Here is a 26140-nt window from a genome sequence, read left to right as displayed (position 1 = left end):
CCACAAATTTTTCAACATGTTTAAAAATTAGTGGCGACTAGAATGAAGCTGCCATGGAAATTGAGAGAATTCTGGTGCCGTAGGTGGTTCGCCAGGAAGTTGAAGGTTCTCGGAGGTTCTCGTAGGTTGTAGCCGGTGCTGACCGGTGAATTTCATTGGCTCATTGGGGAAAAAAAGCTAGCAGTAGTTTTCAGAACCAAGGATAACAGACTGGTAATGTTAAATGTCCGCCAAGCTTCACAGCCGTGTATCTCTGGCTTCTTAAAAGTTGTCTCCACTCCTTCTACCCCCTTCTCCCCCCAACCCCCCCCCCCCCCCCCCCATTTAAAGAACTTACCATAAACTGTGGTTTAGCCGTCTTAATTACAGCGCCAACCTTCCTGTTCATCGCTGTGTGTGTCTGTATCACCTTGGCTTTGCACCGTGTGAATTTTTTAGACAGCGCTCCCCCCGCTTGCCCTGCCTGTGCCTGCATAATGGACTGGTGAAGGAAGCGATGTGTTTTGTGTGTGTGTTCCACTCTGATAGTCGCCGTTCCAATTGCCAGTTTTTCAGTCCGCTGAAAAATTGCCTAGGTGGGACAGGCCCATTAGGGATCGACCGGGAGCTCTAACAGCGGGAGCTTCGATCGCCGGGTACGGGAGCTTCGATTGCCCTAACTATAGATGGTTCCAACGAGGTGCGCTGTGGGGGATGTTTATGCTCATTTTAATGTGGTTGTGTGTCTTGTTGCTTTGTTGATATGACTGTCTGGCAAATCAAATTCCTTGTATGTTTTTACAAACTTGGCTAAAAAATTAATTACAATACAATTACAATATACAGCTAGGGGGAAACATCTTAGAATGGTCACACATTAAACAAGTTTAAATACAAATAATAAAGCTGGGTGTTTATAAAGGAGTGATCCAACCAGGACAATTTTAATAGTAAGATTAAACGAGAACTTACCAGTTTGAAGTTTGATCTGTATTTTATGAGGAGTTACGATGAGGGATTACGTGAAGAAGCCCGCTCAGGGCGCAGGTGCGGCATGCTTCCAAGCAGCGGTGTGTAATCACAGACAGACACGTATTTGAAGTAACATAATAAAGAATAAAGAGACATCAATTATCAGTTTGATCCATGTAATGAGGGTGGGAGCGGAGGGCACGTAATCCCTCATCGTAACTCCTCATAAAATACAGATCAAACTTCAAACTGGTAAGTTCTCGTTTAATCTTACTATTTTACTTCGGAGTCACGTGAGTGACTTCGTGAAGATTTCAAAGCTCTGTGATTTCAAACCGTGTAACAGTTTTACTCACTCACTACCGAAAGCTCTTGAGGAAGGAAGTGTTATTGTAATCAACCAATGAATCTGTTTTGAAAACAAAACGGTATTTATTAACAATAACAAAAGAAAATAGCTCCCCCGGGCTTTAAATTAAATATTTGCAGTTTCTAAAATTCTGGCTGCAAATACGTCAGGTTTCACCAACGGCTTATGATAAAATGTTCGGAATGTGGATTCCCTTGACCATCCTGCTTTGTTGAGGATTATGTCAACAGGCACATCCATCCTTGCTGCCGATGAGGTGGATGCTGCCCTGGTGGAATGAGATTTAAATATATTAATGTTTATCCCAGCAGCTTCCAATACCTGTTTCAACCATCTTGAAATGGTTTGGCTTGTTACCCTGCCATGTGGCTTTCTGTGGCTGACCCATAAGGCTCTCTCACTTCCTCGGATATTATGGGTTGTGTCAATGTAAATGTTTATGTGGGTCACCACACACAATCGTGGCTCTGGTGGGTAAGCCCGGAATGCCACTAGCGTGTTGGATGTTCCTGGCCTGGACTGTTTTATCAGACCTTGTATTGTGAAGGTTATCTGATCTGACGTTGTCTCCATGTTGTCCAGTCGTAGTTTATGTAAGGACTGGACCCTCTGAGCAGATACTAGCGCCATCAGCATGAGCGTTTTTAAAGTCAATTGCTCTAAACTGAGAGATCTTGCTGGTGGTCTGTCCCGAAGGTATGCGAGTACAATACTGACATCCCAAATTTGTTCATATCTAGGGTTGGGGGGCTTGCTGTTAAATATGCCCCTCATTAGTTTGACCACTAGCGGATGGGATCCCATGGGCTGATGTCCTGCAGGTTTGAGGTAGTTAGAGAGTGCACTACGTGCCGTGTTGATGGCACTGTAGCTCATATCTTCACGATGATGTAAATCGGCCAGGAACTCCAGAACATTCGCTACTGTGGCTGTTTTGTAAGCAGTCCCCGTTTTCTGGCAGTACGTTTCCCATTTCCTGATGCTGGTTAGGTACTGCCTCTTTGTAGATGTTCTCAGGGATGCTGACATGGTGGCGATGGTTTGTTGCGATAACCCCAGATCCAGGTAAGGTCGGTCTAGAATCTGCAACCCAGGAGATTCATGTCTTTGTGGCATGGGTGGCTGATGCCTGATACTGGGTGAGTCAGTAACCCTGGATGACTGGGGAACACCATAGGTGCTTCCACCACCATGTCATGGAGAATTGGGAACCATGGCTGTGTAGGCCAGTCGGGCACTACCAAAATTCCAGATGCTGAATCCGTCTGGATTTTTCGAAGTACCCGACTAATGAGGCAGAAGGGAGGAAAGGCATAGAAAACAAACTTTCCCCAATCCAGCGTAAATGCGTCTACCGCTGCTGCCTCCGGATCTGGTTCCCACGCGACATAGATAGGTAGTTGGTGATTCAGTCTTGATGCAAATAAATCTATATCTGGCTTCCCATATTGCTTTACAATTTTAGTGAATGTTTTAGGATTTAACATCCATTCGATGTTGTCATTGAATTTACGTGACCTGGTGTCCGCCACTGTGTTTAGCTTACCTGGTAGATAGGTAGCTGAAAGCCAAATATGTCTTTCGACACACCATTGCCAAATCGTATTGACCAATTTGTCGCATGATAAAGATTTTATGCCGCCCATATGGTTAATATAAGCCACCACCGTTGTATTATCTATTTGTAATCTAACATGCAAGTGATGCATATTAGATGCATATGCTTTCAAACCATAAAAGGCGCCCAACATTTCCAAAGAGTTAATGCCCAGTGTAGATAGTAATGATGATTCTGAGTTAGTCCATCTACCACCTGTGCTGGATATGGAGTTAGTTGCTCCCCAGCCTTGAGCACTAGCATCTGTTTGGAGTACTAAAGTAGCATTAGTAATAACAATAGGACTATAACTGTGCCAAATATTTTGTATCCACCACTGTAGCTCTGATATCGCTTCAGGGGGTATCGTCATGACCCGGTCATAATGACCTTTGTGCTGTTTTAGTGCCTTTATCTTTGCTCTTTGCAAATTTTGATAGTGCAAAGGTCCAAATTGGATAGCTGGGAATGCTGCTACCATTTTGCCAATTACTGCTGCCACTTGTCGAATAGTTGGTCTTTCCTTTATCTTTAAGTTATTACATGATTGTATCAATGCAATCATCTTTTCCCTTGGCAGGGTAATAGTCATTTGGACTGAGTTAATTGTGAAACCCAGATAGTCCATAATTGTGGATGGATTTAACTTGGATTTATCTGGATGTAAGACAAAGCCTAGAGTCTCTAGGAGCTGTTTAGTAGCTGATACTGCTGCTACAGCCAATTCCATAGTTTTCCCAACTATGAGGATGTCGTCCAAATATGCCATGACTATATGGTTTCGTTTTCTTAACGTTGCCATGGCTGGTTTTAATATTTTTGTGAATAGTCTTGGAGCTGAAGTAAGCCCATTAGGCAGTGCTTTATACTGCCAAAGCTCCCCCATCCAGATAAATTTAAGATATCTGCTATAATCCTTATGTATAGGTACTAGATAGTAAGCATCTTTGAGATCGATGCTGGCCATATAGTATCCTTTGGAAATCAGTTGTCTAGCAGTCACAAATGTTTCCATTTTGAAATGTATATACTTAACAAATACATTCAGGGATGTTAAGTCAATGATGATGCGACATCCACCATCCTTTTTACTTTTAGTAAATATGTTGGAAACAAATTCCAAGGGCTCATGAGTAGTTTTTTCTATGACCCCTTTGTTTATAAGCCTCACCAGTTCAGCTTGTCCCTCCTGTTGTTCCTTGTTGGAGAGTACAAATGCCCTCTCGGGCATATGTTGAACTGGCGGTATATTTGAGATAAATTCTATTTTATACCCTCGAATACTATTAAGTATATATTTATCATCTGTGATCCTTCCCCATGCTTCTTTGAACAAGTGTAACCTTCCCCCTGTTAGTAAGTCACCCTTATTCTCGATATGCGGGTAGGAACCAGATCCACCTACCTCCATGGTTATTGGCGGGGTTGTGGTTTTTTCTTTTTGAGTGTTCTTCCCTGTCGACATGCTGGCGATGTTGGGGGGAGGCGCATTTTCCAGGGGGTCCGCTGCAGGCCCTGACCTAAAAAAGGTTTCTGGGGATAGTGCGGCCCCAAGCTTTGACCAGTGGCATATTCGGGCCGCCGACTGGTAGATACAGTGGTGTGCTGCCGCCTGGGTGGAATGAAGAGCTTTGGTATGTTCGCTGCCGGTGGTGCCCTCATGAGGCTAAAGGTCTTAGACGCCTCCTCCATCTCTTTGAGCTGTTTGTTCAAGTCCTTCCCAAATAAAAATGAGTCGGTCTCTACTGATGGAGTTTTGCATAATCCTGCAAATTTAGGATTGAGGGCCGGCCTGATGTTGTCTCTTCTCAGGTTATTCAGCTCATATTGTGTCGTGCACATGAGTGCCAGGACATCCTGTTGGTGAGATGTCATATCTACGGTCTCGACACCCCGCGCATAGGCTGTTATAGCCGCCGTGAGGAGGCGAAGTATGCGCTGGAGTTTGACCTCCTGTGTCCGAATCGGTCCCCCCACGTTGCCCCATATTTGAGGATTGAGGCTCTTGACCTTGAGAGCCTCACAATTATCCGGGGCTGTGTGCTCCTCAAGCACTTGGGCGAGCACCTTCTCCTGCAGTGGTTTGTTGGAGAGATGGTTTATGCTGGCAGCCATCCTTGGCTCCAGTGGTGCTCCAACCCGTGGGGTAGCGACGAATCGGCTTACGACCCCCAGCAGCTCTTCCTGCACACCCTGCTCTCTTTCGGCTCCTTCCGCCTGCCCCATACTCAGACCAGCCTGCCCCTGGTCACCGATGCTAACCTCCCATTCCTGGTCCGAGGTCGCAAAGGGAGGTGCCGGACTCAGCACCATGGAGGGGGCGCCTGTCCTGTCTGACCGAGAGCGCTGCTGCTCTCGGTAGACCATCCCCTCCAATAGCTGCTGGATGCAGCTTAGGCGGCTGTCTCTCCCCCGCTTTGGGGTGGACATTTCCCCCTCCGACGAGTCGGAATCGACCGGCCGGTTTGTCTTCCGGGTGGCTTTCCCAGCCCGCCGTGTAGGCTCTGACGTGACTGGGACCGGCTCGGTTTGAGGAATTTCAAACCGCTGTTCAAGCGGTAGTACCGCCAGTTGCTGCCCCGCTGGAATTGACTCCTCTGGTGGAGTTAAAGCTTGGGCAGGTCTACTAGCGAGTTTTCTACGTTGGGACATGTTTCTTCCAAAAGAACCAACACCAAACTCGCTCCGTTCCCAACGCACCGTTCACTTACCTGATGGTGCGCTTTTAAAGTGCAGCTGGAGAGCCTGACTCCAGCTGCCGCCGCTGTTGCACTTGCTGGCGTAATGCCGCACCTGCGCCCTGAGCGGGCTTCTTCACGAAGTCACTCACGTGACTCCGAAGTAAAATTAGGTGATTCAGTTGCTCCATCCTCCAATGTCAAGTTTATCTCCTCTCTCACAGTTCCACATGATGTCTGCATGGCAGCTCTTCATATGAAATCCCAGAATGTTTTGGCCGTATGGACAACTCTTTTTTATCAATAGTTCGCAAACTGAATGTCCCTTTCTAGATGGTGTTTTCCCAAACAATGTACGTTCTCCTCATTTTGGAATTCCAATTCATTTATTTGGAAGCTAAGTTTCCACGTTGTTTATTTATTAGTTTCTACACCTATGCACTAGGTTCCAATGACCTACATACACAAGAACAACCAAAGCACTGCTTGGCTTTGAGACTCTCTCTATTAATAGCAATATTAGGGATGCAGGAACAAGAGAAGATTCTTTAGTACCCACCTACCTATGAAGTTCATTCCACTGTTCAGTGAGATTATTTGCAATCCAACTTTTTAAACCTGCCATTTCTTGTGTTTTATAACACCGTTACCAAACAAAAATCTATTTCTAGATTCTAGTCTCAAATCTAATGCAACTTGGTAAGGAGAACCACAAAACTCTATTCTGATATGCCACCCTTGGGTCTGGTATGGATCACCACATATTTCTCTATTGTAAACTGTATTAGCCAAGCTCTTTCTGCACCATTTTGTTCCTCAAAAACACTTTGCTACTTCTCCCTTTGCCTTTAACTCTTCACACATTTGATTAAAAGCTAAGGACTGGTCTAGATTTCTTGGGAACAACATGGTAATCAGGTCAATCAGGAGAAATGAGGCATCATTACTCTTTACATCAAACAACTCCCATTTGATTACCTGTCCATTACACAAGGTTACCTCCATAATCATATGTGGAATTAGAACACAGGCAATATTTTTGACACATGCTAGTCACCTTCTTTGCAATTCAACTTGATTTGTCATATATGACCCATCATATATTTCTGAAGATTTATTTCATTTTCAGCATTTTGTTTGCAAACACCTTCTAAAGCAATTTTGGGTGCCATATGTGAGGAAGGATGTGCTGGCTCTGGAGAGGGTCCAGGTGAGGTTTACAAGAATAATCCCAGGAATGAGTAGGTTAACCTATGATGAGCGTTTGTCAGCACTGGGCTTGTAATTTAGAAGAATGAGGGGGATCTCATTGAAAAATACAGAATAGTGAAAGGCTTGGATAGAGTGGATGTGGAGAGGGTGTTTCCACTAGTGGGAGAGTCTAGAACTAGAGGTCATAGCCTCAGAATTAAAGAACGTTCTTTTAGGAAGGAGATGAGAAATGCATTTAGTCAGAGGGTGGTGAATATGTGGAATTCTTTGCCACAGAAGGCTGTAGAGGCCAAGTCAGTGGATAATTTAAAGGAAGAGATGGATAGATTCTTGATTAGTACAGGTTTTGGAGGTTATGGATAGAAGGCAGGAGATAGATCAGCCATGATTGAATGGCCTAATTCTACTCCTATTCCTTATGACCTTATCATCAAAAGTCCATGTTGATTCAATTTGATCAACTGATCGTCCAAGTACCCGGTCTCTCTTCATTGTAAATGATTTGTCTGTAGGATTTGCCAATGTACCCATAAGAGGACTTGCAGTTTGGCACCCCCTTCCTCTGGAAAAGTAATTAACTTTGGCTGCTGCTTATGGCATTCCCAAGGTTTGAAATTCACTTTTCGTAAACTTGCCAGAATGAGGCTAAATTTTACCTTTCAACAATCTTTGTGTTGTACTCTCTCTAGCTCAGCTTGCTATCTACCCAGACTAAATTTGTAGCATTTATTTTCCCACGAAGGCTCCACATTAGCCTATTGTTTTGAAAATGCTGGCCTGTTGTCAAAATCAAATTTCAGCAGAGTTTGTCTCCAATGAATTCGGACACTTTCAATTTTAATGTCACTATCGTTCATTCTAATGCCACTCCTTATCTTTTTGGCAAGGCTCTGCAATTTTTCCCAGTTGGAATGTTTCCCAGTGATATTAGTTTATTAAACAATTATATTTTACATATGTTGTAACATAATGCATCTCTTTATTATTCCTAAAGAGATTCACTTCTTAATTTGCATTGAGAAACAATATTGTGAAAGTGCAAAGTGATGCATTTTGGGAGGTCAAATAAGGGTAGGATAATGAATAAGGTATAAGGGTATATAATGAATGTTAGGGGCCCAGGAATTAACGAGAAACAAAGATTCCTCAAGATAGCAGCACGGTAGGTAGGTTGGTAAGGAAGGCCAGCCGAATACTAACCTTTATGTGGCAGTGCATGCAATACTGGAACAAGGAAATTATGGTCCAACTTTATAAGACATTGGTGAGGCCAGATTTGGATATATTATGCACATTGCATGGGTGGCACGATGACGCAGCAACACGGTAGAGTTGCTGCCTTACAGCGCTTTCAGCGCCAGGGACATAGGTTCGATCCCTACTACGGGTGCTGCCTGTATGGAGTTTGTATGGTCTCCCCGTGACCGCATGGATTTTCTCAGAGATCTCCGGTTTCCTCCCACACTTCAAAGACATACAGGTTTGTAGGTTAATTGGCTCAGTGTAAATGTAAATTGTCCCTAGGGTAGTGTTAAAGTGCAGGGATTGCTGTTCGGGGTAACTCGGTGGGTCAAGGGGCCTGTTTCCGTGCTGTATCTCTAAACCAAAAATCTAAATATAAAGCTGTCATATGTTAGAAAAGCTTTGATTACTCTGGAGGGACACAGAAGAGATGTTGCCTGAGATGGAATGTGTCAGTTGTAAGGAAAATCTCGATAGGCTGAGTTGCAAGTAGAATCTCGATAGGCTGAATTTGTTTTTCTTGAAGAGGGGAAGGTAAAGGGGGAAGAGGGGAAGGTAAAGGGGGAATTTAAAAGAGGTGTATAAAATTATGAAATGCATAGTTTGAGTGCAGAAGTGCCTATAAGCTGAGGGAATAGGTTTAAGGTAAGAATTCGAGGTGATATAAGAAAGTTTTCACGCAAAGGGTGCTTGGAGTTGGAATGCACTGCCTAGGAAGGCGTAGGAGGCAGAGACTCACAACAATCAATAAGTATCTAGTTCAGCATATGCATGACACAGGCATAAAAGCTAAGGGCCAGTAAATAGATGGTTAGTTGATGGTCATCACAGACAGGATGGCTGTCGGGGCTGTTTCTATGTAATACAACTCTAGGACTACAAGAGGAACATTTACATTCCATCTAAAACAAACTGCTGGAGAAACTCAAGCAGCAATTATAGAGACAAAGGGATGGTCAAGCTTTCAGGCTATGACAAATGACAAACAAACCCCAATCTGGGCCCTTGAAAGTATTGCCAGATGGCATATTTTAAATGCTGAAATTAAGTCTGGGCTGATCAGTTGTACTCAAGGCCTTATGTCTTTGGCACAGTTAATATTTCTGCAGAAGGATAATGACAGTTGCTGCACTGATCCACCACATTAGGGTGCACTGCAATCTCAGGGCAACAGCATTAAAAATGTGCCATGACCAGAGTCCACGCCGACCATTGATTACTTGTTCCCACTAGTTCGATGTTATCCCACCTACTCATCCACTCCCTATATATTAGGAGCAATTTATAGAGGCCAATTAACCTACAAATCTGCATGTCTTGGCGATGTGGGTGGAAACCGGTGCACCTGAGGGAAACCCACGCAGTCATAGGGAGAATATGCACACAGACAGTACCTGAGGACAGGATCAAACTCGGGTCTCTGGTGCTATGAGGCAGCAGCTCTATCAGCTGTGCTGCTTCCCTGTTGTTAAAAACAATGCTTTTTCTTTGACAATCAATTTACTTCATTGCAAACCACCATTGGACCTGCTGCTGGTCAGATGACATTTCATATATATGAACATATTCAATATGTAGCATTTAGAAATATTCCAGCTTCCAATACATTTAGAAATCTCAGAATAGTGTCCCCTCATTCCACCTCTCTATGTAAAGGGTGGACAAAGGTCACATTCTTTATAGAGCAAATCGGATAGTGTCTCCCCCATGTCAATCCTGCCATCAACAGCTCCCTGTGAGCTCAACTACTCACTTCCCTGCTGAGTTAAAGTTCCTGGGACAATTCCAATGACATTTCGCCCCAAGGCTCCAGTAAAAGAGCATGATGCAAAGAGGTTAGGAAAGATCGAAACCAGTCTCCTGGAATCAGATTTTATTAAACAAGGCTGGCTGAGGTAACTTCTGATTGTGTGAAGAGAAAACTGGTAAACATATGCTGATTTAGGAAAATATCAAAGATTGATACAGCATGCCTGTGGATTTGCCTGGGATTTATATTCTATGGAATGGATTTCTGAAGTACATAAATTCTTGAATACTGTTTTTAGAATAGGAAATCATATTATTTGGCTATTCGTCAATTATACTGAACTACAGTCGTCCGTCTCTGCGGAGCTGCAGACCTGACATCGCGGAGCTGGCCGTCAGTACTGCTGTAGATTTGGGAGGAACAACAGCAGCAACAGATTAGCAAGAGATACCACTGATTGGACGGAGCACACGGACGGACGGACGGAGCACACGGACGGACGGAGCCGCGGCTCGAGAGACTAACAGAGGCAAAGAGGTTTGCCACGCACTGCAAGGGAGCAGTGGACCAGACAGGAAGAGCGGACGGAATTACCACTAGACAGCCAAACCAGTAGGTAATTTACGGCTGGGGTGAGTACTTTCCCATTTATAGGAGGTAGGATTATATAAATAAGGGGTGTATCAATACAGTAGGGGATTCTTAAATCGGACCAGTTAATTACTTATATAAGATGGGCGGTCAGGAGATGTGCCAATACTGCGAGATGTGGGAATTTGTCGACACCATTGATGTAGAAAATCCCTACAGCTGCAGTAAGTGTTTGAGGCTAGAGGAACTCCAGCTCCGCATTGATGAGCTGGAGACCCAACTTCATACGCTGCGGTACATCAGGGAGGGGGAGTATTACCTGGATGTTTTGTGCCAGGGGATGGTCACACCGACCAGTTTAACTAATTCAGTAGGCAGTGAGCAAGGAAAGGAAGGTGTGGCCATAAGCGAGGCAGGTAGGGGGAACCAGGAGGAGATGCGGCAGGAGCCACAGCCCTTGTCCCTGACGAGCATGACCGAGGCTCTTACTCAATGTAAGGACGGGATCAGGGGCTGTGGGAGGGATGAGCAACCTGGCTGCAGCACCGTGGATCAGGAGGCCATTCAAGAGGGGGGAGTTAGAAGAAATGCCGTAGTGATAGGGGATAGTATTATTTGGGGGGGGTAGATAAGGTTCTCTGCGGCCAGCAGAACATGTCCCGAAGGCTGTGTTGCCTACCCGGTGCTAGGGTTAAGGATATCTCTGCGATGCTGGAGAGAAATTTGCAGAGGGAGGGGGAGGATCCAGTGGTCGTGGTCCATGTGGGGACCAATGACATAGGAAGGACGAGGAAGGAGGATCTGCTGAAGGAGTTTGAGCAGTTAGGGAATAAATTAAAAAGCAGAACCTCGAGGGTACTGATCTCCGGATTGCTACCTGAGCCACGGGCCAAATCGGCGAGGGTACGTAAAATTAAAAAGCTAAATGCGTGGCTCAAAGACTGGTGTGGGAATAATGGGTTTGGTTTCTTGGGCCACTGGCACCAGTACTGGGACAGGGGGGATCTGTTCTGCAAGGACGGACTTCACCTGAACGAGGCTGGGACTGGGGTCCTGGCAAATCATATAACTAGGGCAGTAGAGAGGTCTTTAAACTAAGTAGCGGGGGGGAGGTATCAAGGGGGGTAATAACGGCAGGGGTAGAGGAAATAGAGCAGGGTATCAGTGGGGAAGCGGAAAGTCAAAATGTGACAGGAGACAGAATGTGTGAAGATAAAGCTTTAGATGTAAAAGGGGCAAAACCGGAAAGGAAGGGTAGTAAAAATAATCTGAAAGTGCTTTATCTCAATGCACGGAGTATTCGTAATAAGATAAATGAATTAACGGTGCAATTAAGTATATATAGTTATGATATCGTGGCCATTACGGAGACATGGCTGCAAGGGGATCAGGACTGGGAGTTAAATATAGAGGGGTACTCGACAATTAGGAAAGATAGACAGGAAAGAAAGGGAGGAGGGGTGGCCCTTTTAATAAGGGAGGGAATAACGGCAATAGAGAGGAAGGATATTGCGTTGAAGGATCAGGATAGTGAAACAGCTTGGGTACAGATAGAGAATAATAAGGGGAAAAAAACACTAGTGGGTGTAATTTATAGACCTCCAAATAGCTGTGACGCTGTTAGTCAGAACATAAATCTGCAAATAGTTGACGCATGTAAAAAGGGAACTGCTGTAATCATGGGGGACTTCAATTTTCATATTAATTGGGCAAACCAAACTGGGCAGGGTAGACTAGAGGAAGAGTTTATAGAATGTATTAGAGACGGGTTCCTAGAACAGTATGTCACAGAACCGACAAGGGGGGAGGCAATCTTGGATCTGGTCCTGTGTAATGAAGCAGGATTAATTAAAAATGTCATAGTTAGGGACTCGTTGGGAACAAGTGACCACAATATGGTCGAATTCCATATTCAAATAGAAGGGGAGCAGGTTGAAACTCAGGCTAGGGTGCTTAGTCTAAATAAGGGGGAATATGAAGGTATGAGGACTGAGCTGATCAAAGTTGACTGGGATAGCAGACTCAAGAATAAGACGGTACATGAGCAGTGGTGTACGTTTAAGGGTATACTGTATAACCTTCAAGAAAAATTTATTCCTATGAAGAAAAAAAGGGGTAAGGGTAAGAACAGTCAGCCATGGCTCAGTAAAACTATAAAGGATAGTATTCGGCTGAAGGCAAGGGCATATAAGGTAGCCAGAGATAGTGGGAGGGTAGAGGATTGGGAAGCATTTAAAGGTCAGCAAAAAATAACTAAGAGATTAATTAAGACGGGGAAAATAGACTATGAAAGGAATTTAGCGAACAACATAAAAACTAATAGTAAGAGTTTTTATAGCTATATAAAAAGAAAAAGGGTGGCTAAGGTGAACGTTGGTCCATTGGAGGGTGAGACTGGAGAGTTGTTGGTGGGGAACATGGAAATGGCAAAGGCATTAAACGAGTATTTTGTATCAGTCTTCACCATAGAAGACACAAAAAATATTCCAACGCTGGATAAACAGGGGGCGGTAGGAATGGAGGAGCTAAATACTATTAAGATCACCAAGGAGGTGGTATTAGGGAAATTAATGAGACTGAAGGAGGATAAATCCCCTGGGCCTGATGGATTACATCCAAGGGTCTTGAGGGAGATAGCGGTGGGGATTGTGGATGCATTGGTGATAATTTTCCAAAACTCCCTGGAGGCAGGAACGGTCCCAGTGGATTGGAAAATGGCCAATGTAACACCTATATTTAAAAAAGGAAGTAAACAGAAGGCGGGTAACTATAGACCGGTTAGTCTAACATCGGTGGTGGGTAAAATGTTAGAGACAATTATTAAAGAAACACTAACGGGGCACTTGGATAAACATGACTTCATCGGACAGAACCAGCATGGTTTTGTGAAGGGGAAGTCCTGTTTAACGAATCTGCTCGAATTCTTTGAGGAAGTAACAACCCGGGTGGATAAAGGGGAACCGATGGATGTGGTATACTTGGACTTCCAAAAGGCTTTTGACAAGGTGCCACATAAGAGACTATTGCTAAAAATAAAAAATTATGGGATTGGGGGTAATATATTAGCATGGGTAGAGGATTGGCTAACAAATAGGAAGCAGAGAGTGGGGATAAATGGTTCATACTCGGGATGGCAACCGGTAACTAGCGGGGTTCCGCAAGGGTCGGTGCTGGGACCCCAGTTGTTCACAATTTATATAAATGATTTGGAGGAGGGAACCAAGTGTAATATATCAAAATTTGCGGACGATACAAAAATGGGAGGAAAAGTAGGGGATGAGGAGGATAGGAAGAGTCTGCAAAAGGATATAGATAAGCTAGGTGAGTGGGCAACAACTTGGCAGATGAAATTTAATACCAATAAATGTGAAGTCATTCACTTTGGGAGAAAAAATGAAAGGGCAAGTTATTTTCTAAATGAGGAGGAGCTGCGTTGTAATACAACGCAAAGGGATCTAGGGGTATTAGTACATGAATCACTGAAAGTTAGTATGCAGGTGCAGCAAGCAATCAGGAAGGCCAATGGAGTTTTGGCCTTTATTGCTAGGGGGATTGAGTATAAAAACACGGAGGTCTTGCTGCAGCTGTACACAGTATTAGTGAGACCACATTTGGAATACTGTGTACAGTTCTGGGGTCCATACTTAAGAAAGGATGTACTAGCCCTGGAGGCAGTGCAGCGAAGGTTTACAAGATTAATTCCTGCAATGAGGGGATTGACATATGAGGAAAGGTTAAGTAGGCTGGAACTCTACTCTTTGGAGTTTAGAAGAATGAGAGGCGATCTCATTGAAACATATAAGATCGTGAGGGGCCTTGATCGGGTGGATGCACTGAGGATGTTCCCAATGATCGGGGAAACTAGAACTAGGGGACATAGTTGCAGAATAAGGGGGGGCTCTTTTAAAACTGAGATGAGGAAGAACTTCTTCACCCAGAGGGTGGTTAATTTATGGAATTCACTGCCCCAGGGAGCAGTGGAAGCAGAAACTTTAAATATATTTAAGACTAAAATAGATGGTTTTTTAGCTGCCAAGGGGATAAGGGGATACGGGGAGAGGGCAGGGATATGGACCTAGGTATGGTTAGTATAGTAAGACCTGAGTGATCTCCTGGACAAGTGTCGATCGCCTGGATTGGGGTCGGAGAGGAATTTCCCGGATTTTTTTTCCCGAATTGGACCTGGGTTTTTATCCGGTTTTTTTGCCTCCCCCAGGAGATCACGAGGTTCTTGGGGTGGAGAGGGGTGATAGCGGTATAAAGGGGAGGGTAGTGTCTTGTGTTCTGTGTCTTGTGTCTACTGTTTGTGGGTAAGTGTGTCTGTTTAGTGTTCAGCCATGAGCGAATGGCGGTGCGGGCTCGACGGACCTGGTGGTCTACTCTCGCTCCTACTTTCTATGTTTCTATGTTTCTATGTCTTCGGAGCGGGGAGAGCTGTGGTGGCGTGCGGCTGCGACCCGACTTTGGAGCTTCGGAAGCTCCGGCTGCAGGTCCAGTGGACGGGAACATCCGGAGCTCCAGGTCCCTGGTGGGAGACGGCTTTTCGGAGCTCCCGTAACGGCAACTTCTCCCGCTGGAATCGCGGGGTTTAAAGGACACGGAGTGAGGCCTAACATCGCCTGGTGCTGGTTAGCGGCCACGGGACTTAACATCGTCCGCTGGGGACTCTAACATCGGAGCCCCAGTTCGCCCAGATGCTGCAGTTGGGCTGCTGGACCGCTGGTTGGTCTGCTTGAACCGCGGGGTTTAAAGGATATGGAACCGGGGCCTAACATCACCCGGCGTGGCTAAATGGCCACAGGACTTACCATCGTCCGCCGGGGGCTTTAACATCGGAGCCCCAGTTCGCCTTGACGCTGCAGTTGGACCATTGGACCGCAGGTGAAGAACAAAGGGAAGAGATAAGACTTTGCCTTTCATCACAGTGAGGAGGTGTTGAAGACTCACTGTGATGGATGTTTATGTAAACTGTGTTAAGTGTGGGTCTTGGGTTTTTTTGTAATGTAAAAAACTGTAGTAAATGTAATTTTGTTCAAACCTAGGTTTGAATGACAATAAATAGCATTCTATTCCATTCCAAATAAACTGAGCAAAATCAGTGATAAACGGATGAAGAAACTACATACCCTTCCTCTCCCACAAAGGTGACATACAGCTTGTTCCGTTGGAGATCTTTGCGTGAATAGGCCATAACCTGATTGAAGGTACCTTCCAGCAAGTGATCCCGCCGTATAATTAACCTGCAATGAATAGAGCAGAGCTAGAGTGAAGCGGTAGAAATAGCTGGATATGCAGAACTGTTGCCAGCATGATTCTTAATGTAAGGAATTTCATTTTTTGCAATTGAAAACATATGTATTCTCTATTTGGAAAGTCCCAAATTATTTTTCTTGGAGAAAGTGTGGGCATTTTTAAATCGGGTTTTTCACTGAATAACACATCTCTTAAATGGGCCTCCTCTTCACGAGACACTTTCCAAAATGAAACTGCACAACACAGCTGAACAATTGAAACAGAATCTGTCATGACTTTTTATAAAATTGGCTCAAACATTTACCCTTGCTCCAAATAAAGAGCATTTTCTGGAAGAAGGTGCATTTTTGCAAGGGAAGAATAAAATATGCCTTCATGTCTTTTTTATCACGGTCTGAAAGTTCTAAAGCATTTTACATAGTTACTCGAGTGTTCAGCATGTTGAACAGTTACCATGTCATTCTCTTGTCATGTAGCTTGTGTGGAAGGTGCATGTCAAGTACTGAATGCCGAGCAATCTGGCATGAAAAGTTTTGTCGATAATAAATTCAATGAAGCCCAATTAAACCCAAATTTCTATTTCGTTCTGATTTACAAAGCTCCATGCTGCTGGTGTATGAATTTGCAAAATAGATTCAACATCATGAAGAAATCATGAACAAAATGTGGTGCCCTTACTTAATCTTTCCTGGTCCTTGCCCATAACCTTTGGCCTCCAGTTTTCTGTAGAAATTTCTCAGTTTAGCTTCAAAATCTCTCCTGTATGGTGCAGGAGCCCTTGCACTGGCACGCTGCATACCTGCCAAACAAAATGTAAAAAACAAATTTCCATGTCTCCAAAATTCATTTCCAGTTTCCAGATTGTGTGACTAATTAAAAATAGTTCTTTATAATACAGAATTTCCTCATTTCTGTAACATCAATGTGTTTATACCTCACTGCTACAGAATACATGACAGATTGCAATAGATGCACAACTGGGTTGGACAGGCTAGATGCAGGAAGATTGTTCCTGATGTTGGGGAAGTCCAGAACAAGGGGTCACAGTTTAAGGATAAGGGGGAAATCTTTTAGGACCGAGATGAGGAAAACATTTTTCACACAGAGAGTGGTGAATCTCTGGAATTCTCTGCTACAGAAGGTTGTTGAGGCCAGTTCATTGGCTATATTTAAGAGAGAGTTAGATGTGGCCCTTGTGGCTAAAGGGATCAGGGGGGTATGGAGAGAAGGCAGGTACAGGATACTGAGTTGGATGATCAGCCATGATCATATTAAATGGTGGTGCAGGCTCGAAGGGCCGAATGGCCTACTCCTGCACCTAATTTCTATGTTTCTAATACCATGATCTGCCTGACCTACAGGCACAGCCATTCTTAAGTTTGAATAATACTCTTTTGCTGATGCGAGTCAGTGTAACCTGTGAGGGTGAATGTGAACAACACTTTAGAAACAATCCACCTGACCTGGGCCTGACAGGATCCAATAATGCGTTTCAGGTTCAGATCAGCTACTAAAAATGTTATAAATACTTTGGCTCAGATAACGTTTGCACCAACCATGTTCATGTCAGGGTTTCATTTTATATCTGAGAAAGCTACCTTCTTTGCTTATTTCTCAGAAAATGGCAAAATTGTGGATTTTTATCTCAACCTATCTCAAAACTGTAAAAATATTAACCGTAAGAATAAAATAAATTTGGAACATTAAGGCTGCATCCAATATATGTTCTTTACATTGTTCTTAGTCTTTCTTGTTCTAATATCTCAAGTAATTGATAAATAAACCATGTAGTTTAGAACCAGAACTCCAATAGGAAATTCTAGAAATGTAACAGGTTTTAAAGGGTTAAGACTTTAATTATAGGTTTTATCCCATCTGAAACATAATGAAGCTCCTGCTGGCAATAGAGGACGGGACAACATAGCTGGGCCAGGGATATGATGTCACTGCTCAGCAACCATCATTGTGCACTGTTAGCTGAATATTTCAGGGTGTTGTACTGAGAGAAATCCATACATATGGATTTACCAGAAATGATTTTTTGCTCATCACAACTCTAATCTAAATCTTTCACCTCCTCTAATCATATTCTGAGGTGAGATCTGACAATGACAGAATAACTGCAACTGCGGCATAAGTGTTTCATCTAGTGAATGAAACCAGGTGAACTTGTGAATTTCCAGATAATCTGCTGTCTCGTCTCTTTTAAATCGCCTATATTCGTTTTGCAGAAAATGACCACTTTGAATGCGAGTTCCATTTTTGATTGGGAGCTGATGATTTTTTTGCTTCAGGTTGCAATAGATGTGTATATAAGTGTATATAATGGAATTCCAATACTAAACCCAAGCTTTAAACCAATTCACCTGGGGAATGTTGTGGTGAGGATCCAGGGGAGCAGCGAGGTGAGTAGCTGTATCCTGGATGAAATAAAGCATGTGCTGGAATGTGGGACATAATTTCATCTTCAAAGAGGCTAAAAGAAAACAGAAAATGTAAATCCATGTTTGATTTATTTGGCAATAAGTTTCAGAGTGCAATCTATTGCTATTGACAAAACTTATTTCTTTCCAGAATTTTAAACTCAATTCTCTTACAAAAACACACATACAAATTCATACTCAGGTATAACAAATAAGGACACAGGCTGGACCTGATGGTCAACATCAAAGGAATGATCTTGATCAACTTGTGACATTGTGCTTCCAATCTCTGCAATTTGCTGCTTCTTATGGGAATTTGTGCTGTCCATTAAACTAGCCAGCAGAAAGCAAGCTATGATGATGATGATACTTTATTGTCGCATACCTAGGTACAGTGAAATTCTTTGTTTTTGTACAGAACACTAGAGTCACCACAAAGGCCCCGTCAAAGTTACAACTAGTACTCACCCCTTCTTTGCTCCCCCCACCGGCACTCCCCACCCCCTCCCCATGCCAGATCCTTCTTTGTTCCCAGCTAACCAATCAATTAGAAGAATATTCACAGCTGGTATAGCAAGAAATAAAAAACAGGCAATAAACATCATCTATATGTAATGGAAACAATGTTTGGGAGATTCATGTAGTATGATAAGTAAACTTCCATAGCAAAGCACCAATCTTGTTTTAATTTTTGACAATCTTTAATATTTAAATTTATTTTCAAACTAATGAAACTGTTCAGGGCCAGTGAGATTGTTCATCAGTAACAATAACAGCATTCATTAAAAGTTCAGTATTTCCTGATTGGACAATTTGTTTCTTCTGCTTTATTGTACAGTGAGATTAGACGGCAATTAAATTAATTATGCCAAATCGGCAAATTCTGCACGGACCGCATCTCTATAAAGCAGGGGAATATTTATGTCAGTGACCATTGAGTTTCTGTGTTTGACTCTATTTGACACAGGTTGCTCTTGGTTTCAATGGTATTCTGAACAATTCTCTTTTCAAAAATCCCCATGAGATGTTGGAGCCATTAAACATATATATTTTTGCTTGAAGCAAGTGCAATCCTTATTTATTCAAATAAGATCATGCTTTTATCTTAAAGTGGGAGGGGATGTTCATGTCCTTGACCAGTGTAACAATATTAAGACCTGCAATTAATACATAATATTTGGATATTCACAATAATAATTTTAAATCTCACATTATTGGTCAATAAATAGAAATCAAGTGTTCCCAGGAATATACAAAATAAAATGAATGAAAAACATGTATTGTATCTACGTAGCTCTCTTACACTAGACACTTGCGCTCTTTCTCTCTTGCTTCCTCCTCAGCAAAGGTGGTGTGGAGAATTAGAGCATTTGGGCAATGTTTGATCCCCTCTGGTTTTCTTCTGAACCCTTTCCCATCACAGAAGCTAGCAATGAGCCACTTCAACACATGAAATCAAACATGGATGAGTACTTTGAATATTTTATTTGTACTTTAGTTTAGAGATACAGAATGGAAACGGGCACTTCAGCCCACCGAGTCCACGCTGATCATCGATCATCCACTCGCATGTTCTATGTTATCCCATAGATCCCCACTCTAATCCACTCTCTACACTCTACGGGCAATTTACAGAGGGCCAAGCAACCTACAAACCCACACATATGAGGAAATCAGAGCACCTGGAGGAAACCACCGCGGGCACAGGGAGAATGTGCAAACTCAACCAATAGATGGTAAAAAAATCTGAGGTCAAAATCGAACCCGTGTGTCCGGCGCTGAGGCAGTGGCTCTACCAGCTGCGTAATTGTGCCATTATTTTTTGCCCGCATTTGTTCCACACCCCTCTAAACCTTTCTAATCTGGCTTCAGGGCTTCCACAACTCAGATCCCAAACCTTCCTTAATTCTCTCACCACGGCAAACAGCTACAGTATAGAGTCGTCCAGCAAGGAAACAGGCCATTTGGCCCAGGCACAATATCAAACGTTATTGACCAGATGACAACTCAGCCCTATATTAGTTCACTTTTGGTTTGGTTTGCAATAGTGAAGAATTCAAAATTTACTGAAGTCATCAAAGCTTTGATTGTAACTGTACTTTTTCTTACCTGTAAGAGGAAGCAGCTTCATGATTTGCATTTTGCTGATTTTTTTCAGATAATATTCATTATACTTCTGTTCACTATACATCCACAGAATTGTGTCAAAGGTGATCAATTAAGGAGGGTCAGGGAAAAGAGACTAAAATAAAATTACTTCACCTCAACAAAATAACCAAATCTGCATCACATGACAGCTTTTCAAGACCAAGCGTTCCCTCTGTCCGAATGTAATGGATTTTCTCCCTGATATCAAAAGATATAGAAATACAGATATTTTTTTAAAGCAGCTCAAAAACATTAGGTTTAAAACGAAGAAGGCAAATATGACCTGGATTTATTCAGCTACTTTGGTTTTCATAAACAGTATATCTTTTTTGTTTCCTTAAATGCAATCTAGTTTTACTAAACAAATCTTGCACATCTAAACTAAATTTCAAAACCTTTGGGCTATTACTCTGAAGTAGATTATTTTGGAATTTCGGTAGCATTCATCAGAAATCTATAAATGTGCACAAACCGAATATTGCTCACGTTTTCCGAAGAAGCAAAATGACTTAAGCTTTCTATTTTTATGTGATTGCAGTGAATGTATAAATATATTAATGTGACAATATTCTATCAAAGGACCAGGTTGCAATTAGTTGCAATAATAATGTGTTCATAGAGTCATGTGTTCTATAGTCCTGCTGAGTAGCATAACAAGAGAAAGAAACCTGACAAAAGAATTGTAAATTCATCGCACAAATAACCTGAGTTTTCTAATATTGATACAATATAGCTACAAGTGATCTATATTCAATATTTTCTGTATTTAAATTTTAAACAAAATTTTAAACAAAATCAATAAATAGTTCCCTCCTCTTGTTTGAGATGTTGCTGTAGTATATTCTTCAAGTTTCTTCTCATTCTTTTGTGCTGGTTGACAGTAAATCCTTGGTATATCGGACCAGGGAGAATAGTGCCTGTTATTGCTGATTGTCTGCTATAACTGAGTAAGGTATTATCATTGTATTGGTACTAAAATCAAACAAATGCAGATGCTAGATAATACGTTAAAGGACACAGGTGCTGGAGTAACTCAGCAGGTCAGGCAGCATCACTGGAGAACATGGATAGGTGACGTTTCAGGTTGTCCCTTCTTCAGACTCTCGGTCTGGAACTGGGCCTAGAATCCAGGTGAGTTGACTATTCTAACTGGTTGGCGGGCAGGGAGAGGGGAAAGGTTGCAGCACGCAGGTGGCTGGAATGCAGGTAAGAGTCGGCGGTGGTGGTGACAGGTGCGACCTGGAAGTTGCATGAATGGGGGCACCGTGCGGGCAGCCAGCACTGTAAGCAGCCGAGGCAGCAGCACAAGCTGGGGGTGGCACGAGCAGCTGGTCAGTCCACTGTAACCAAAATCTGTTATAAAGAGTTCCATTATAACGAGGGTTAACAATACCTCATTCTATGGCAGAAATGTTTTTGACCTTCAGTATGTGGATCTTATCATACTCAGATAGAAACCTTACTCACCCCCACCCCACCCCAATCTAGTCAAATCTGCTGGAGAGTGTCAATTTTTTATTTTCCACTTCTTGTCCAGAGGCCAACTACAGCACCTCCTGTGAACCAAGTTTAATCAGCACATGGATTGGACCAAGATCTTTCCCTGCCAATGCCTTGGTAAAATAGATTGTGCCTCATCCTTCTGAGCCCACTGTTAGGCCAGGAAATGTATTGGCTCAGTGTAAAATTATATCAAAGTGTTAAAATCTCTAATTTAAATGATAAGATCTCTATGATAAAATCTATAATTTAAATGATAAGATTTAAATGCCTCAAAAAGGCAGCCAACATCATCAAGGACCCACACCATCCTGGCCACACACTCATCTCTCCGCTACCATCGGGCAGAAGGTACAGGAGCCTGAAATCTGTTACAACCAGCTTCAGGAACAGCTTCTTCCCCACTGCCATCAGGCTATTAAACTTGCCAACAAACAGACTCTGAACTGTAACAGCCTATTGCACTTTATCTGCTTATTTATGTGTATATTGAACTGAACTATATTTTTGTTTACTATATTCTGTTGTGCTGCAGCAAGCAAGAATTTCATTGTCCTATCTGGGACACATGACAATAAACTCTCTTGACTTGACTTGAAAGATAATTTGTATATTCTGGTTTCTGCCTCCACCAAAAGCCCGGTGGTGTGGCTATCAAATGTAATAGAAATTAATCAAATTAAAGTTTGATAAAAATAGATATCACTTGTCATGCTTTAAATATGCTTTACATCCATAGTTCACAAGTGACCAAGATCGATGACTCAGTCCATCCTACCCTAACTCATCATTGAGGTCAGTCCTGAAGACTCTGCAGCTGTTGGGCTCAACTGACTGGTGTGTGCTTAGCTGAGATAAAGGTTAGTTGGGTTTGTTGCTTTGTATCTTAGGTAAGCTGATGGTACTCATCTCATACATTGGTACAAATGGCAATTTAGACACAGAGAGGTCATCTGCCCTCGACAGATCTTAGTCATTCCTGCTGTGCGCCTAATAGAATTTGTCAGTTTACTAGGTGAGGGGTTTACATCAATACCAACGCTTAAAATGTGGATTGCAAGTATGTTGGACACCGCTCATCTTGAGGAAATGCGATGTGTAATGCTTAGCTGAGATATAACGAGTTGGTTTCGGTTTTTTGGAATCTTGGTGCAACACAATGTAAAAAATAACTTAGGACTGGAAGAGGGTTGGTCAAGACTATAAATAATGATCTCCTTTTCTTTTCACTATTGTCTCTCTCAACTTTCTTCATTTACTGGTTTTCTTTCTTGACACACTATATATTTCACATTTTTCTATCCTTTACTATCTAACTTCTTTTTCTTATTCTCATCTTTTTTCAATGTAACAAAAAAAAAAGAAGTTGTACATAAAATGTATTATGAAAATATATATTAGGCACTTTGGTGCCATATGACTTGCTTACTTCTAATAAAATAAAATATGAAAAAAAAAAAAAAAGAATTAATTATTAAAAAAAAAAAAAAAAAAAAAAAAAAAAAAAGGTGAGGGGTTGTGAGCCAAAGATGATCGACAGTCTATGGCTCTCACTGAATAAGTGAGGTGGGAGAACGAGGGAAGGGCAGAGGTGAAATAATGGTGGTGGGTGGTAAAATTAGCATTATTAATTCTTCAGTCAAAATCTTCGACCAATTAAAATAACCACAAAGAACAGCATCAAACAAATGTAAAGGCTTTGGAAAATGTGCAAATGATGCTTAATGAAATACTTCCATAGATGAAAGATCTTTGTGTGCATGGATAAATTGGAAAAATGATGTTGTTCTCCTTGGAGGTTATGTGGGAGTCCAATAGAGACATTTAATATCATAGATAGAGAGAAGCTGCTTTCACTGGTGGAAGGCTAAAAGAAAAGGAATGAGATGAGAAATCTAATTATTTAGTGAGTAAGAATCGCGAACACTTTGTCAGGACGAGAATATTCCATTGTGGAATATAAAAAGGGATTGGGTAAGTTACAATATTTAGACTGGGACTGCTAGTTACCCTTGTGTATAGCCAGCACAGTCTCAATGGGCTAAATGGTCTCCCACCATCCTGTAACCTTTCTGCAATTATGCAAAAATGAACAGAAGCAGACTTTAGGACTATCTGTACATGTCTAACTAAGAGCAAATGGCAGGAATATGACCCTGTGATGGCAGGAATGGGAATTGCCCATTTCTCAAGAGTGCTCTTTAAAAAATGAATGCAACATGTGGAGCTTGCAAACAATCAGTGCAGTGACATTGTTGGATATTACTGATGTCTATGAATTAAAAGGGTAGCATTTGGGGAGTAAAAGAAATCAAATCAAACATAGACTTTGCTTTATTCTCTAAAGAACTGATAAATCATCCTTTCCCAATTTAACTGACATCCCCTTTCAAACGCATTATTTTATTCAGACCAACTGGTTGCTTTCCATTCATTGATTTACTTCCACAACCTTTAGTGAACTTAGATTCAATGTGTAACAATGTCCTAAACTGAAACAGACATTCAGATCAAATCTGCTATTATTCCATTTTATTGCAGATTAGTTTAGGAAGTAGCGCAGAAACTGGCCCTTCGGCCCACCGAGTCTGTACTGACAATCGATCACTAGAAGCAAGTTTAAAATGACTACCAATAAATAAATAAATAAATAAATAAAAGGTACCAGGATCTGGCAACGGGGGGTAAAACAACAAACAGACTTGGTTGGTAGTCCCCTTTCTGCGGAGTTTAATGTTATAATAGAGCGATTGTTTCTCCTTTCTTTTTCCTTCTTTTCTAGGGTCTACTTTCTTTCTTTACTTCCTTCTCTACTTCTTTTCTAAGGGGCTTTCTTTTCTCAACACTCTCCTGCACCTTCACGACTCTTGCGCACTTTCCTTACTTCCTTTACTTCTATCTTTTTTTTAAAGCTCAAAAAATGAAGTGGTACAAAAAATGTATTAAGACATATGTGTTGTGTATTATTGTAACTTACCGTACTTCTAATAAAAAAAAATAAATAAATAAAAAAATTAAAAAAAAATTATACCAAGCCAATTAACCTATAAACCTGTACGCCTTTGGAGTGTGGGAGGAAACCGAAGATTCGGAGTAAAGCCACACAGGTCACGGGGAGAATGTACAAATTCCTCACAGACAAGCACCCGGTCAGGATCGAACCCGGGTCTCTGGGGCTGTAAGGCAGTAGCTCTATCGCTACGTTACCAAGCCGCCCAGCAATTTCTGACCAAGAGCATTGCACAACATGGCTTTTTAATGAACAGGTTGAGCAACTGTGGAGGAGCTCAGAATTGAAACAACATCCTCTAATTACAATTTTTTATTCTAATATTCTCCACACCATGTTGGGATACACTTCTATGTCATTGATAACTTTGGTGTTTTGGAATATTCATTCCCACAAGCCTGCTCTGACATTCAATGGCAGTCAGGAGCAGCAATCCTAACTGAAAACCTTCTTAATAAACCGCACAATTAAGACCAACGGCTACTAAATACTGGCAGAGAAGTGGTCCATTAGCTGGCACCATCAATGGCTGCCTTGCCAACAGTCTGTCTGTCCTTTCCTACTTTGTGTTTTAATAGTGTGTGTTAAATGTATGTTTTTCATGTTCTTTAGCTTGTTTTATGTGGGGGTGGGTGGGGGGGTTGGGGGAAACTTTTTCTAATCTCTTACCTCGACACAGATGCGTTTTATTTTTCCGTATGGTATCTCTGTTCGTACTGCGGCCTAACATTGAAAATTTGGTGGCCTTTGCTGGAGCGACATTTGAGAGCTCCATCGCGGGGAGCCTACGGGACTTTAATATCACGGAGCCCGTGATCCCTTTGTCAGGGATCAACCTTGGAGCTCCAACCGTGGTGCTTGTGGACTTAACATCATAGAGCTCGCGGTCTCTGGTCAGAGACTGACTTCGGAAACTACAAGCCACAGGAGCTTCGATCGCCCCGACGCGGCTTTGATCGCCCCAACGTGGGAGCTTCGATCGCCCCGACACAGAGGCTTCGACAGCTCCAACCGCGGGAGAATAAAGAGGAAGAAGTTTGGACTTTTTTGCTTCCATCACAGTGAGGATGGAATCTGCTGTGGGGATGTTTACGTTAACTTTTATGTAGTTGAGTGTCTTTTTGCTTTTTTTTCGTATGGCTGTGTGGTAATTCTCATATCACTGTACCTTAATTGGACCTTTGAAAGCTTTGAAAGCTTTGAAACCTTTGAATCAGTGACCTTCCTTATCAGTAGAATTTATTACTTAAGTTTTCTGAGTCACTGGAAAGATATTTTTGCACAGGTAACAAATCAAATTTTCTATATCCATTCAAAGGATAAGGAATTTTCATAAGAGCTGTATTGGCATTTTCTTTGCTTATTATACCTTTTGCTTATAGGTGTTCTCATTAAAAAAAATGTTGTTGTAATAT

At 42.2% G+C, this 26140-nt stretch overlaps 1 protein-coding gene across 2 annotated transcripts in view; it reads right to left on the bottom strand.

Moving 5' to 3' along the window:
• The window catches only part of hecw1b (HECT, C2 and WW domain containing E3 ubiquitin protein ligase 1b), a 451931-nt gene that overhangs the window by 61882 nt on the left and 363909 nt on the right, over positions 1-26140 (bottom strand). For both annotated transcript variants that reach the window (XM_055656760.1, XM_055656770.1), the window contains 4 exons: positions 20330-20413; positions 18011-18120; positions 16323-16443; positions 15518-15631 (listed from right to left, as the gene is read on the bottom strand). In XM_055656760.1, the coding sequence (XP_055512735.1) occupies positions 15518-15631; positions 16323-16443; positions 18011-18120; positions 20330-20413 (429 nt within the window). The remainder of the gene's footprint in view (positions 1-15517; positions 15632-16322; positions 16444-18010; positions 18121-20329; positions 20414-26140) is intronic.

The sequence above is a fragment of the Leucoraja erinacea genome, chromosome 2 (assembly GCF_028641065.1).
Source record: "Leucoraja erinacea ecotype New England chromosome 2, Leri_hhj_1, whole genome shotgun sequence".
In the NCBI taxonomy this organism is placed as follows: Eukaryota; Metazoa; Chordata; class Chondrichthyes; order Rajiformes; family Rajidae; genus Leucoraja; species Leucoraja erinaceus.
The sequence above is the reverse complement of the archived record's forward strand: the minus strand, read 5'-3'. Positions and strand labels throughout refer to the sequence as shown.